We start from the raw sequence: 14058 nt of genomic DNA on the forward strand, positions 1-14058 counted from the left end.
TTGGCAGCCCTGTCCATGTGCAGGGCCCAAGAAGCAGGCAGAGCTCCGAAGTCTCAATGCATGGTTCAGATAATGGTGCTGGGAGGTGGGATTTAGTTTTGTTAGGAACTGGGCACAGTGGCGTACCAAGGAGGGGGCGGTGGGGGCGGTCTGCCCCGGGTGCACGCCGCTGGGGGGGTGCCGCGCGTGCCTGTCCTTTGTTCCATGCTCCCTCTGCCCCGGAACAGATTACTTTCTGTTCCGGGGCAGAGGGAGCATGGAATGAACGAAGGACAGGAGCTCGCGGCACCCCCCCCCCCCACCCCAGCAGCGTGCACCCGGGGGGGTCCTTCGCGGGGGGGTGTCCTTTCGCCAGGGGGGGTGCCACAGCGATCCGCACCAGGTGTCAGCCCCCCTAGGAACGCCACTGACTGGGCAATATTCTTGGAAAGGGGGAGCCTATTCTGAAGGGATAGATTCCACCTTAACTGGGATGGCGCCAGGCTGCTGTTACTAATATTTAAAAAGGCGAGAAAGCAGCTTTTAAATTAGAATGGGGGGGGGGGGGGAGCTGACAGTCGCTGAGGAGCACATGATTCAGAGTGAGGTTTCAACAAAGGTGATAGAAAGCTAGTAGTGTTTAAGGGTAAAACAGAAAAAAAAGTTGCTAATTATCCCTGTCAACTTCTAAGCAGCTTCTAGATGCAAGGAAAAACAAGCTTTGAAGTGTCTGTATACAAATGCTAGAAGCCTATAAAATAAAATAGGTGAGTTAGAGTATATAGCACTAAACGAAGAGGTAAAATACAATAGGTATCTCAGAAACCTGGTGAAAGGAGAACAATCAATGGGACACTGTTACCAGGTTATAAATTATATTGCATTGATAGTGTGGATCAATGGCACCCGGAAGTTAAAAAATACTTATGTGTGTGATTGTTACTTTGACGCACAACATGCTTGGTGTGTCCTTGCAAGGGGACATGCATGTGGGTGGGCAGCGGCATACCAAGGGCGGGGCGGTGGGGGCGGTCCACCCTGGGTGCACGCTACTGGGGGGTGCCGCGCGCCTGTCGGCTCCTCTGGTTCCCTGCTCCCTCTGCCCCGGAACAGGTTACTTCCTGTTCCAGGGCAGAGGGAGCAGGGAGCCAGTGGAGCCGAGAGCCGCGCGGCTGCTCCCCGCAGGTAAAGATGCACCCGGGGGGGGGGGGGGGGAGGGGGGTTGATGCGCTGGGGGTGTCATTTCACCAGGGGGGGTCGTGCTGTACCTGGGGGGGGGGGGCGGGGGGCACATCGGCGATCTGCCCCGGGTGGCAGCCGACCTAGGATCGTCACTGTGGGTGGGGCTTGTGCAGGGTATGAGCAGTTCCCATATTTATATGCATAACTTATAGAATATTGTAAGTTACATGCTAAAATGTTGCAGTTAGATGCACTGTTGCGCCTGCTAGTGATATGGCTTAAGTGGATGTGCCCAAAATGTTGACACGTAAATGCTGACACATTAGTATTCAATAATGGAATCTGGATGCCCAGATGCTGCTATAGAATTAGGACCCCAATATTCAGACCGCAGGAGATAGCCTGGATATTCAATGCTGGGCTGTTACTGGTATTGAATATCCGGTTTATTTTTGGCCAGTTCAAATTTAACCAGCCAAGCCGATATTCAGCGCTGGCTGGTTAAGTTTGAACTGGCCACAGATAGGCCTGGTATTCACATGGCCAAATATGGCCACCAAACTTAGCCAGTGATGTGCTGAAAATCAGCAGGCAGCCAGTTATATCACACGATATAACTATCTAGCAGCTAACCGTGAATTTTCAGCGGGTCATGGCCAGCCATATCCCACTGAAAATTCACAAATCGCTGGTTATGGGGCATTTAACTGGCCAGGTGCTGATACTGGCCAGTTAAATGCTTTTGAATATCGGAGGAGGGGGGAGGGTTAGTGCCTAATGTTCTGCATCTTGACGCCTAACTTTTGATGCCCTTTATAGAATTGCCCCATAGTGCATAATTTTATGTGGTATTTCACATTGGCATTCCCTGGGCAGAGCATCCAAGATACATGCATACAGTGTATCATGGAAAAGTTATGTCTGTAACTTGCAAACAGACTACTTTATAATGAAAAACAGGTGCATATGCCGTCTTTATAAAATAAGTGCAACCTATGTTTGTCCCAGGTGCCTTCACAGCCTTGACACCCTGTTATAAAATTAGTCTGAAAATGGTCTGACCAACAGCCTGGGTAACTTCCACGTCAGAGATAAGTCATGGAGATATCGTTGATCCTTGTTGTTGCTGCATGTGATTCAGAGCCTCGGTTGGGCTTCAAGTGTTGCCAAATAATAACCAGTACTTTTAGGAAGGTTTATTTTTAGTGTTGAAAGAAAGAAAAAGTTTGACGTCTGTTTGACTGAATTTCTACACCAGACATTCTTGTTTACTTGTGCATACAATGTATAAATAGCCTGAGAGCAAGTGCCATTTCCAGAGAAAAAGGGTGTGATCTGCTGCTTGGCTCCATTCCAGTTTATAATCTTGCAACATCAAGATAAGCTGCTAACAACAGTTCAGTGGAAGCCAGAAGGCTTGAACTTTTACCAAATCAATGACACTTAATAACACCAGCACAGTTGGTTGTAAACAGTTCAAGTCAGAGGCTGACATCAAGTTACACTGAGGAGAAAAGGGATCATTAGAAGGAGGTTTAAACATGAAAGACTTTATAGGCACTTCATAACTAGGAGCTTTTTTTTTTTTACATAGTGGATCTGCTATAGTGGTTCAGTCTGCGTCCTGATCTACAGGACAGCTGGAATCACAGTAAAAGAGAAGAATGGGGCAGCTGCTTGGGCTAGTGCGCCCCTTTGAATGGGGGGACTGCTAATTCCATATATGAAGCCCAGCACAGACTGGGTTTATCCACATCTGGACCAACAGAAGAAATGAAACTTGTGAATATGGAGAGTGATCAAAGCTTCCCACCCCTGTACCAGGACATTTCTTCATTTACTGGTAAGACAGTGGAAACCTGGTCGCGACAGTGATGCTAATGCTAGAACGCAGAAATAGTTCATATTTCCTCTGCAGTTAGGGGTATCTTGTTATGGGGTGATCTGCTGATGTTTGTTTTTAAAGTGGCTATTTAAGCAAATTTGACAATGTCTCTTTCTTGTTATTTTGAGATTAAAAGGGTTGGGACTAAATGCTCTTCTGTCCTATAGTAGCTTTGATGTGAATAATAATTAACTCAGTAGCAACATTTCTGGCCGCGTAATTTTTTGGTGACTTTTTACAGAATTAGGGGCTTAGCACAGATCTTAATGTCACCTAATTTTGGGTGCCATTTACTGAATCTGACCCTAAATGAGAAGAAAACTGTTCCTGCATGTGATTCAGAAAGACCTCCGGGTGCGCTAACATTAGCTGATGTTTGGACCTTGGTTAATAAGACAAATGTATTGCTTTATGGGTTGAAGGATCAATCTCTCTTTTTCAAGAGAGATTGCTGAGAATTTGCAAGAACAGGATAGTAGGTTACTTCAAATTGATGTTAATATGGAGAATTTGCCATCGCAAGTGCAGGGGGTCCAGGCTGCTGACACTTTAGGAGCAATTTTACTACTGGGTGCTTCTATTTAGGCACCCCGAGCCTGTGCAGAAGGAGTCTCTTATGGCATCTGGGGAACCAAGTTCCATTAAACTAGTGTGACCCAGGATCAGCACACAGGTGAAATGTGGGCATCTCAGTGCGGTGAGGACATACATAATTTACAGTGTTCTGTATGTTACTTGTGTAAATGGGAGCCCCCCTACCCATGCTCACAAGTACACAAGTACACAAGTAGTGCCATACTGGGAAAGACCAAAGGTCCATCTAGCCCAGCATCCTGTCACCGACAGTGGCCAATCCAGGTCAAGGGCACCTGGCAAGCTCCCCAAACGTAAAAACATTCCAGACAAGTTATACCTAAAAATGCGGAATTTTTCCAAGTCCATTTAATAGCGGTCTATGGACTTGTCCTTTAGGAATCTATCTAACCCCTTTTTAAACTCCATCAAGCTAACCGCCCTTACCACGTTCTCCGGCAACGAATTCCAGAGTCTAATTACACGTTGGGTGAAGAAAAATTTTCTCCGATTCGTTTTAAATTTACCACACTGTAGCTTCAACTCATGCCCTCTAGTCCTAGTATTTTTGGATAGCGTGAACAGTCGCTTCACATCCACCCGATCCATTCCACTCATTATTTTATACACTTCTATCATATCTCCCCTCAGCCGTCTCTTCTCCAAGCTGAAAAGCCCTAGCCTTCTCAGCCTCTCTTCATAGGAAAGTCGTCCCATCCCCACTATCATTTTCGTCGCCCTTCGCTGTACCTTTTCCAATTCTACTATATCTTTTTTGAGATACGGAGACCAGTACTGAACACAATACTCCAGGTGCGGTCGCACCATGGAGCGATACAACGGCATTATAACATCCGCACACCTGGACTCCATACCCTTCCTAATAACACCCAACATTCTATTCGCTTTTCTAGCCGCAGCAGCACACTGAGCAGAAGGTTTCAGCGTATCATCGACGACGACACCCAGATCCCTTTCTTGATCCGTAACTCCTAACGCGGAACCTTGCAAGACGTAGCTATAATTCGGGTTCCTCTTACCCACATGCATCACTTTGCACTTGTCAACATTGAACTTCATCTGCCACTTGCACGCCCATTCTCCCAGTCTCGCAAGGTCCTCCTGTAATCGTTCACATTCCTCCTGCGACTTGACGACCCTGAATAATTTTGTGTCATCGGCGAATTTAATTACCTCACTAGTTATTCCCATCTCTAGGTCATTTATAAATACATTAAAAAGCAACAGACCCAGCACAGACCCCTGCGGGACCCCACTAACTACCCTCCTCCACTGAGAATACTGGCCACGCAATCCTACTCTCTGCTTCCTATCTTTCAACCAGTTCTTAATCCATAATAATACCCTACCTCCGATTCCATGACTCTGCAATTTCTTCAGGAGTCTTTCGTGCGGCACTTTGTCAAACGCCTTCTGAAAATCCAGATATACAATATCAACCGGCTCCCCATTGTCCACATGTTTGCTTACCCCCTCAAAAAAATGCATTAGATTGGTGAGGCAAGACTTCCCTTCACTAAATCCGTGCTGACTTTGTCTCATCAGTCCATGTTTTTGTATATGCTCTGCAATTTTATTCTTAATAATAGCCTCCACCATCTTGCCCGGCACCGACGTCAGACTCACCGGTCTATAATTTCCCGGATCTCCTCTGGAACCCTTCTTAAAAATCGGAGTAACATTGGCTACCCTCCAGTCTTCCGGTACTACACTCGATTTTAGGGACAGATTGCATATTTCTAACAGTAGCTCCGCAAGTTCATTTTTTAGTTCTATTAATACTCTGGGATGAATACCATCAGGTCCCGGTGATTTACTACTCTTCAGCTTGCTGAACTGACCCATTACATCCTCCAAGGTTACAGAGAATTTGTTTAGTTTCTCCGACTCCCCCGCTTCAAATATTCTTTCCGGCACCGGTGTCCCCCCCAAATCCTCCTCGGTGAAGACCGAAGCAAAGAATTCATTTAATTTCTCCGCTACGGCTTTGTCCTCCTTGATCGCCCCTTTAACACCATTTTCGTCCAGCGGCCCAACCGACTCTTTGGCCGGTTTCCTGCTTTTAATGTATCTAAAAAAATTTTTACTATGTAGTTTGCTTCCAACGCTAATTTCTTCTCAAAGTCCTTTTTTGCCCTCCTTATCTCCGCTTTGCATTTGGCTTGGCATTCCTTATGATCTATCCTGTTACTTTCAGTTGGTTCTCTTCTCCACTTTCTGAAGGATTGTTTTTTGGCTCTAATGATTTCCTTCCATGTATATGCCCACTGTGCCTTTATGCACTATGGAAGTTATGACACACATTTTCAAAAGAGAAAACTGTCTCAAAAGAGGCAGATGGATGTTTTTCTCACCAAAATGTCTAAATCGCAATTTTCAAAAAGGCATAAGAATATAAGAATAGACCAATGGTCCATCTAGCCCAGTATCCTGCTTCCAACAGTGGCCAATCCAGGTCACAAGCACCTGGCAGAAACCCAAATAGTATATAAGAAAAAAAGGGGGGAGGGGGACAAGCAATCATTATTTCCCAAAGGATAATATCAGAAAATAATGCAGGAGTAAAACTAAAGCAGCAAAGAAAAACAACTTCACTTATCACACCTTGTAAAAAGGAGGGGGAAAGCCTGGAGGCATCACATATGTTCAGTCTGATCGACCTCCCGCCCAGAAATTCCCAGAAGTCATCCCGCACCTATCTCAATCTCCACTTTCCTAACTGCAGGAACTTAAGATACAAGCTGCTCTTTGACTCTTCTCTTTGCTTCCAGTGTCCCCACTACTGGAACGCTCTACCATCAACGTTAAAAGAGACAACCGATCACAGACTGTTAAGAAATCCCTGAAGACTACCTATGTGATCGATCCTTCTCCACAGCTGCTTGATCTTCTGCATCCCCGCCTTCCTTTCCCCTGCTGTTTCCCTCTCTTCCCCTCATCTACTTTATTCTCTGATCTGCACTAGAATTATTATGTTGTACTTTTTCATCAAATGTTGTAAGCCACATAGAGCCTGCCTTGGTGGGAATATGCGGGATATAAATGTTCACAATAAATAAATAAACATATAGATGAGCTATTGGATCTCTTATAGCCCAAACCTATTTCAAATAAGCTTCTTTCAGTTTCATCAATCACTTGCTTCCAGAGCTTTAGATAAACCTTCCCTGTGCTTAGCATATAAAACTTTCAAACAGTTTTGCACAGAATGGAATACAAATATGATACATAATGCACATGGAGGGGCATTTTCATTATGACGTCTAAGATCGACTTTGGACATTTTGCACAAAATGTCCAAAATCCAAATAGGAAAGAAGGTCATTTATGAAAAATGTCTGTCTTTTTTTTTTTTTTTTTTTGAAAATGCTGTTTCGAACAAAGTTTTTGTGCTTTGGATGTTTTGTTTTTTTGGTCCGTTTTCAAAAAACAAAACCCAAATAAGTGCAAAACATAGATATTCATGCCACTGGGATGTAGGAGGAGCCAGCATTTTTAGTAGACTGGTCCCTCAGACGTCCCAAGAGAGCAATGGAGCACCCTAGAGGGCACTTCTGTGCACTTCATGAAAATGCTCGCAGGTGCACATCTCACCTTTGCTTCCTTATCTTGTCCCCCGAGCCACCCAAAACACACTGTCCTCCACTGTACAGTACTATAATAGCCCTTATGGGTGAAGGGGGCACCTATATGTGGTTACAGTAGGGTTTTGGTGACTTTGGGAAGGGTCACAGTTTCTACCACAAGTGTGACAGTTAGAGGGAGATAGAAACCTGGGTCCACCACACCATTGTACACTGCACTGACCACTACACTACTCCAGGGACCTGTATGCTGCTCTAATAGACCTGATTTTAATATCCGAGGCTGGTAAGTCATATTTTTATTCATATTTTTTGGGGGGTGAGAGGGGTCAGTGACCATTGGGGGGGGTCACCCCTGGTTCCCTTCAGTGGTCATTTAGGGCACCTTTTTATGCCTTATTCATTCTGGAAACAGGTCTAGGCCAAACAGTTTTAGTCCTAGACAATTTTGTTCTATTCCATCATGGCTGTAAAATGTCCAAGTGTTAGGCATGCCCTAATCCCGCCTTTGAAATGCCCCTGACACGCCCCCTTGTGATTTAGACCAATTGCATAGATAAACTTCTACAAAATAGGTTTTGAAAATACCGATTTGGACGTTTTGAGAAGAAAAACATCCAAATGGTGCTTTATGACATGTTTTGGACATTTTTCTCTTTTGAAAATGAGCCCCATAGGTATGCAAATAGTCAAAACAACAACTACTTAACTTCACTCCCGTGGATACAGCGCTGCAAGGTTCTTTAAAAGCTCCCAATGCCCACTAATGAAAAAAAGGGCATTTTGGTCTCCATGACCTGCTTCGGGAGATCAAAAGCAGTCGATAGAATGTATATGTTCGCTCACAATCGATCACTCAGTCATCACGGTAGTAAACTAAAATAAGACTTACTTTAGTTTACCGCCATTGCACTTTGTTTCTTTGAAAGTTTTTATATGCTATGCACAGGGAAGGTTTATCTAAAACTCTGGAGAGAAGTGATGAAACTGAAAGGAGCTTGGATTTGAAATAGGCTTGGGCTAAAATAGATCCCATGGCTCATCTATATGATGTCGCCAGGCTTTTTTTCCCCTCCGTTTTAGAAGTTGTGATAAACGAAGTTGATTTTCTTTGCTGCCATTTTAGTTCTACTTCTTCTTCATTATTTTCTGATAGAAACCCAAATAGTAGCAACATTCCATGCTACCAATCCCAGGGCAAACAGTGGCTTCCCCAAGACTGTCTCAATAGCAGACTATGGATTTTTCCTTCAGGAACTTGTCCAGGAGTGGAGGAGTAGCCTAGTTGTTAGTGGTTAGTGCAGCGGACTTTGATCCTGGGGGACTGGGTTCGATTCCCACTGCAGCTCCTTGTGACTGTGGGCAAGTCACTTAACCCTCCATTGCCCCTGGTACAAAAATAAGTACCTGAATATATGTAAACCGCTTTGAATGTAGTTGCAACATACCACAGAAAGGCAGTATATCAAGTCCCATTAACAAGATTCCATGCACAGTCTCAAAGAGTAGCAACATTCCATGTAGAACCCCAAAGAATAGCAAGATTCCAGAATCCCAAAGAGATTCTATATGGAATGTTGCTACTATTTGAGATTCTACACAGACTGTTGCTAGTGGAGGAGTAGCCTAGTGGTTAGTGCAGCGGACTTTGATCCTGGGGGACTGGGTTCGATTCCCACTGCAGCTCCTTGTGACTGTGGGCAAGTCACTTCACCCTCCATTGCCCCTGGTACAAAAATAAGTACCTGAATATATGTAAACCGCTTTGAATGTAGTTGCAACATACCACAGAAAGGCAGTATATCAAGTCCTATTTCCCTTCCCAAACCTTTTTTAAACCCAGATATGCAAACTGCAGAATTGGGATGTTTTTCTCTGAGTTCGTCCAAATAGCAAAGGGGTGTTTTGGAAGAGTGTGTTTGGTGGGACTTGGGTGGACTTAGAATCAGAATGTTTTTCTGCAATAATGGAACCCCCCCCCCCCCCCCCCAAAAAAAAGGTCCAGGGTAAAAAAGAAGTGCATCTTAATACTCTACCCTCTTGCTATTGTTTTATTGCCCTATCAATTCCCCATTGTTATATTCCACTGTTCCATTCCCAAATGATATTTTGACTTTGTCTTCCCATAACTCTTCACTATGTAACCCATAATCTTAATGCAACAAATTGTATTTCCATCATTCACAATATATTGTAAGCCACACTGAGCCCGCAAATAGGTGGGAAAATGTGGGATACAAATGCAATAAATAAATAAATTGTTGACTATTTTGAATCAACATGCTCCACTTTCAAACAGTTCTATCTATACGCCCTACTCGTAGTGCCCTTTGGTTTATTCCCGCACTACGACTTCTCCGTGCCCATTTCCACTCTGCAGCCAGAAAATGGCATAAATCACATAGGTTGGAAGATCGGATGTTGTTTGATTATCGTTACAAGGGATACCATATTGTATTGCATTCTTTGGTAAGCAAATTAGCCATGCCCTCAATCATCCGCCCACACTTTTTAAAGTTTTGAATTCCATCGCGACAGTATAATCAAACTATGATCCCACAGTTCTTTCATTAGACACTTTGGCTGCGGCATGGTGCAGCAAAACTAGCTTTCTCCGTGCCAGTCTTTACCTTCCATCATCCCCCCCCCCCCCATTACTAAACTATCCCCTTTTCCTCCCCTTCACTCCTTGATTCCTACCCCTTTCTGCCCAACTACCTTTCAATATTGACCCATAAGATTTCAGCAGAAAATTCATCTAAATTTAGGAGCTTAAAAGTTGTGCTTTTACATTTAGGATTGCCATTCATTTGCCCTAGATTAAGGAGTTTAATCTAGGTGCCCTAGTGCTGAAAACCAATGCTAAGGTTCTTAACTTTTTCTCCCATCCTATAACTTCCCTGTTGCCACACATTTTTATAGGCTCCTAAATTTAAGAGCTTAGTGAAACCAAGAGCATAAATTTAGGCCCTCATCTCTAGTAAAATTTCAAAGAGGCCAATTTAGACCGACGTCAGTCTTTCAGTTAGATGCGCAAATCCTTTGAATATTGGCTGCTTACTATTCAAGGAAACCCTAATGAAACCAAAGGTCTTGAGGGTCAGGCTCAAAAGGGATCAGATTTTTATAGAAGTTTGATAAAAGGGAATAACTAATTAAAACACAGCTTCCTTTATTTTCAAGATTCAGAGATTAACAGCAGAACCTCTTCGAAACAGTATGTTGGTGTGAGAGTCAGAATGCCAGTGAAAGAACTGCTCAAGAGAATCCGCAGTGATAGAGTCACAAATATCATTCAGGTCAGAATCTGCTATCTAATGTATCTCACATGCATCTACATGCCAGTTTGAAATACAAATGGTCAAAATTTCAATGCTTTAATACATTATATAGTACGTAGCTGGAACATAAATATCAATTCTATTCTGCTTATCTGTTCTAAGAATGGAAAGAAAACATGGCGCTAACTCACCAAATAAAATTAGCGTAAAATAAAGTGCTATTTAACTGGCCATGGCCCAATCCTGGCCGGTTAAATAGCACTGAATATCAGACGGCATGTCCTTTTTGCTTCAGTAGAGAAGTAGCCTAATGATTTACAGCAGTAGCCTAAGATCTATGAAGCCAGAGTTCAAATCTCACATCTCCCATGGATGCTTCTTGTGACCTTGGGCAAGTCACTTCACTCTCAGTTGTGTCAGATACAATTTACGTTGTAAGTTCACATTGAGAAATAGAATGTGTATGATTGTAACTTGCAAAAAACCCCCAAAACACAGAACTACCCTCTACAGGTAACACACAGAAAAAAACAAACATCGGCAGTGACCAAAAACAACAAAGGACGATCCACACCAAGTGTGCTGCAAAGTTTATTTAATCTTCAGAAAGACTGGTGTTTCAGGCACCAGGGCCTGTGTCAAGCAGGGGTGTAGCCATGGGTGGGCCCGGGCTGCAACTTTAACATAGCTGGCATGGAGGGGGATCAGGCTGGGCTCCCGCGGTCCTGCATCTTCCTCCCTTTTGTCGCTCTCGAGTGAACGGGTTCCCCAGCAGTGGCAGCTATTCCCTCACGCCGCCTGCTGGTGCCACTGAACCGGAAGGCCTCCTTTCTGCTGCGTCCCGGCTCCCTCTGTCACAACTTCCTGTTCTGACTAGGGGCGGGATGCGGCAGAAAGGAGGCTTCCGGTTTAGCGGCACCAGCCGGCAGAGTGTGAGAATCGCTGCCACTTACCTGTTCACTCAAGAGTGACGCCTAAGGGAGGGAGATGCAGGACTGCAGGAGCCCAGCCTGCTTCTCTCTACACTGCCGCTGCCAATTACAGGAACCCGATCGTAAAAGGGTGGGGGTAGGGAATGAGAGATACTGCGGGCAGGGTATCATAGAGTGAGAATCAGGGGAGGGGATAATTAGTTGGACATAAGGGTAGGGGGACTCGGGGAGGGTAAGATGCTGCATGGAGGGTGAGGGGGAGAAACGTTAGATATAAGGGAAGAAGAGATGGTGCATGGAGGAGAAATGTTGGACAAGGTAGTGGACAGGAGGAAGGGAAAAAACGTTGCATTGGGAAGAGGGAAGAGAGATGGTGGACAATTGGAGAGAGGGAGAGATTTTTGGACATGGAGGAAGATGAGAGAAAGGGAGAGGATAGAAAGAGGGAGATGTTGGATCCAGGAGCAGAAGGGAGTGAAGGAGCAATGCTGGACAGTGGGAGTGAGTGAGTGAAGAGAGAGGGATAAATGCTGGAGAAATGGGGGAGCAAGCAGGAGGGAAGAGAGAAGGGACAAGGAGATGGGCTACAAGAGTGGAGATGGGGAGAAAGAAGGAACAGTTGCTGGGCTAGAAGGGTGGAGGGAATGGTGGAATCGTGTGGGAGAGGCCAGGAGGAGGTGGCAAGGAAATGAATGAAAGGATAGTGATTACAGAGAGTAGAAATATGGTAATGGGGATTAGATTAAAGAAGAAAGAGAATTGAGGGCTGGGGATGGTTTGAGATGGGTAATGGGAGAGCTGCTGGGTGAGAGAAGATGGAAATTTGATAGATGCCTGAAAAGTAAAAAGGAGAAGGCTGATAGAGAATGAAATTTGAATTGACAGAGAGCAGAAAAGAAAAAAAAAAGAGGAAAGAGTTAAAAAGGAAAGATCAATATGTTAGATGCAGGTGTAGTGAGGGAATAGACAGGAGAGAGGAGAAAAGACAAATGAACAGCAGCCACTTGAAGGAAAATTAGCAGATGGCAGACAGGAAAGCAGAAAAGAGAAATCAGAACCAACATGATGGAAAAATAAAATGCCCAGAAGACTACATAAGTACATAAGCATCACCATGCTGGGACAGACCAAGGGTCCATCGAGCCCAGCACCCTGTCACCGACAGCGGCCAAAAGAACAAGCAATTTGTCCCACCCCTCCTAGAAATAGTGTATTATTCCCTTGTCCATTCAACAACAAAGGTAGAAAAAAGAATTTTATTTTGAATGCTTTAAAAGGAGTATGTTAGCTTCGGGAAATGTGCATAGTAAATGTCTTTGCATTGTGTTCAGTAGAAAAGGAAATGCATTTTTGTTTTTCTTTCTCCAGTGTTGTAGTACGTGCTACATTTATCTTCTTGGGGTTCCCAGCTCAGTTTTTGTCTAAATATTTTTATTTCTGTGATCCCTTGTTCTGTATTTGGTGAGGGTCTATCAGTGTGTTGATCAAGTCTCTACATTGCTGTAATCTGCATTCTCAGATACGTGAACTGATCGCTGTTTTGTTGCCTTTTTTTTTTTAAGGTTTGTTGTAGAAGTGCATTTTTATGTAAAAGATAAAATAAGACATTGGATGCAAATGATTAAGACAAATTGGAGAGCTTCGGATGTATTATAGCTGTGTGCTATAGGAGATCCAGTAGTTTATTTTAGAGCCATATATGATGCTTCATTGTCGTTAAAAGTTAAACAGAAATTACATATGTTGATGCAATAAATTGATTCATAGTGTGTTTGGTTAGTAAGTATTTTGATATTGTTGCCACTTAGTGTGCACTCTGTACTCTTTGTGGTGTGATAGTATTGGCAAGTGGGGAAATTGGAGGGGAAGCAGAGAGGAGAGGGGTTCAGAGAAGGGAGAGCTCTCCTCTATTTTCTGACCTAGGATCTAGCACGGCTAACATCGGTCCTGACCCTTGCTGTATAGGTGGTGGGGGATCCCCAAGCATCCCCAGTTGTGGAATTCATCCAGAGACGGTCAGAACTCCCTTCTCCCAAGCTCTGCAGTCGACAACAGCATCCTTGAGCCACCGACAACTATACGTGTGTGGGGTGCTGGCAGCAGTGGCTTAGGGACGATGCTGCTGCCTGCCAAGCTTGGTAAAAGGGAATTTTGGCCACCTTTAGAGAAAGTGTAATTTATATTTTGAGATGGGGGTAGGGTGGGGCAGAGAAAATGTTGTGCCCTCCCACTTTGGGCTGAGACCCATCCTAAATTGACTGTCTGGCTACGCCACTGGTGTCAAGAGTCTCAAGGGTGGTCAATAATCTAAATATCAGCACACTGTGTTTAAATATCAAATATCCGGTAAAAACCTATGGCAAAAAGTTCACAGAAAAACATAACCCCCAATATTCAGTGCTATTTAACGGGTCAGCACAGCTGCTGACTGGTTAAGTAGCACTTAACTGGCTATCTGCTGATATTCAGCGAGGGTTAACCGGTTATCCCCCACTGAATATCCCGCTGAAAGTGAGACCGGCCAAAGTTATTCCACCTATTGTGGTGGCCAAATATGGCCACCTAACTTGGCCACTCTCACTTTAAAAATCGGCGGATAGCCGACTATATTGCCCAATATA

The 14058-nt window shown here is 44.2% G+C and overlaps 1 protein-coding gene across 1 annotated transcript in view; it reads left to right on the top strand.

The window, feature by feature from the left end:
- Window positions 1-2667: 2667 nt before the first annotated feature.
- LOC115481537 overlaps window positions 2668-14058 on the top strand; it is a 30084-nt gene continuing 18693 nt past the window's right edge. The window contains exons 1-2 of the mRNA XM_030220750.1: window positions 2668-3004; window positions 10408-10523. Coding sequence (XP_030076610.1) covers window positions 2935-3004; window positions 10408-10523 — 186 coding nt within the window. The 5' untranslated portion in view covers window positions 2668-2934. The remainder of the gene's footprint in view (window positions 3005-10407; window positions 10524-14058) is intronic.

Source organism: Microcaecilia unicolor, chromosome 12, assembly GCF_901765095.1.
Source record: "Microcaecilia unicolor chromosome 12, aMicUni1.1, whole genome shotgun sequence".
In the NCBI taxonomy this organism is placed as follows: domain Eukaryota; kingdom Metazoa; phylum Chordata; class Amphibia; order Gymnophiona; family Siphonopidae; genus Microcaecilia; species Microcaecilia unicolor.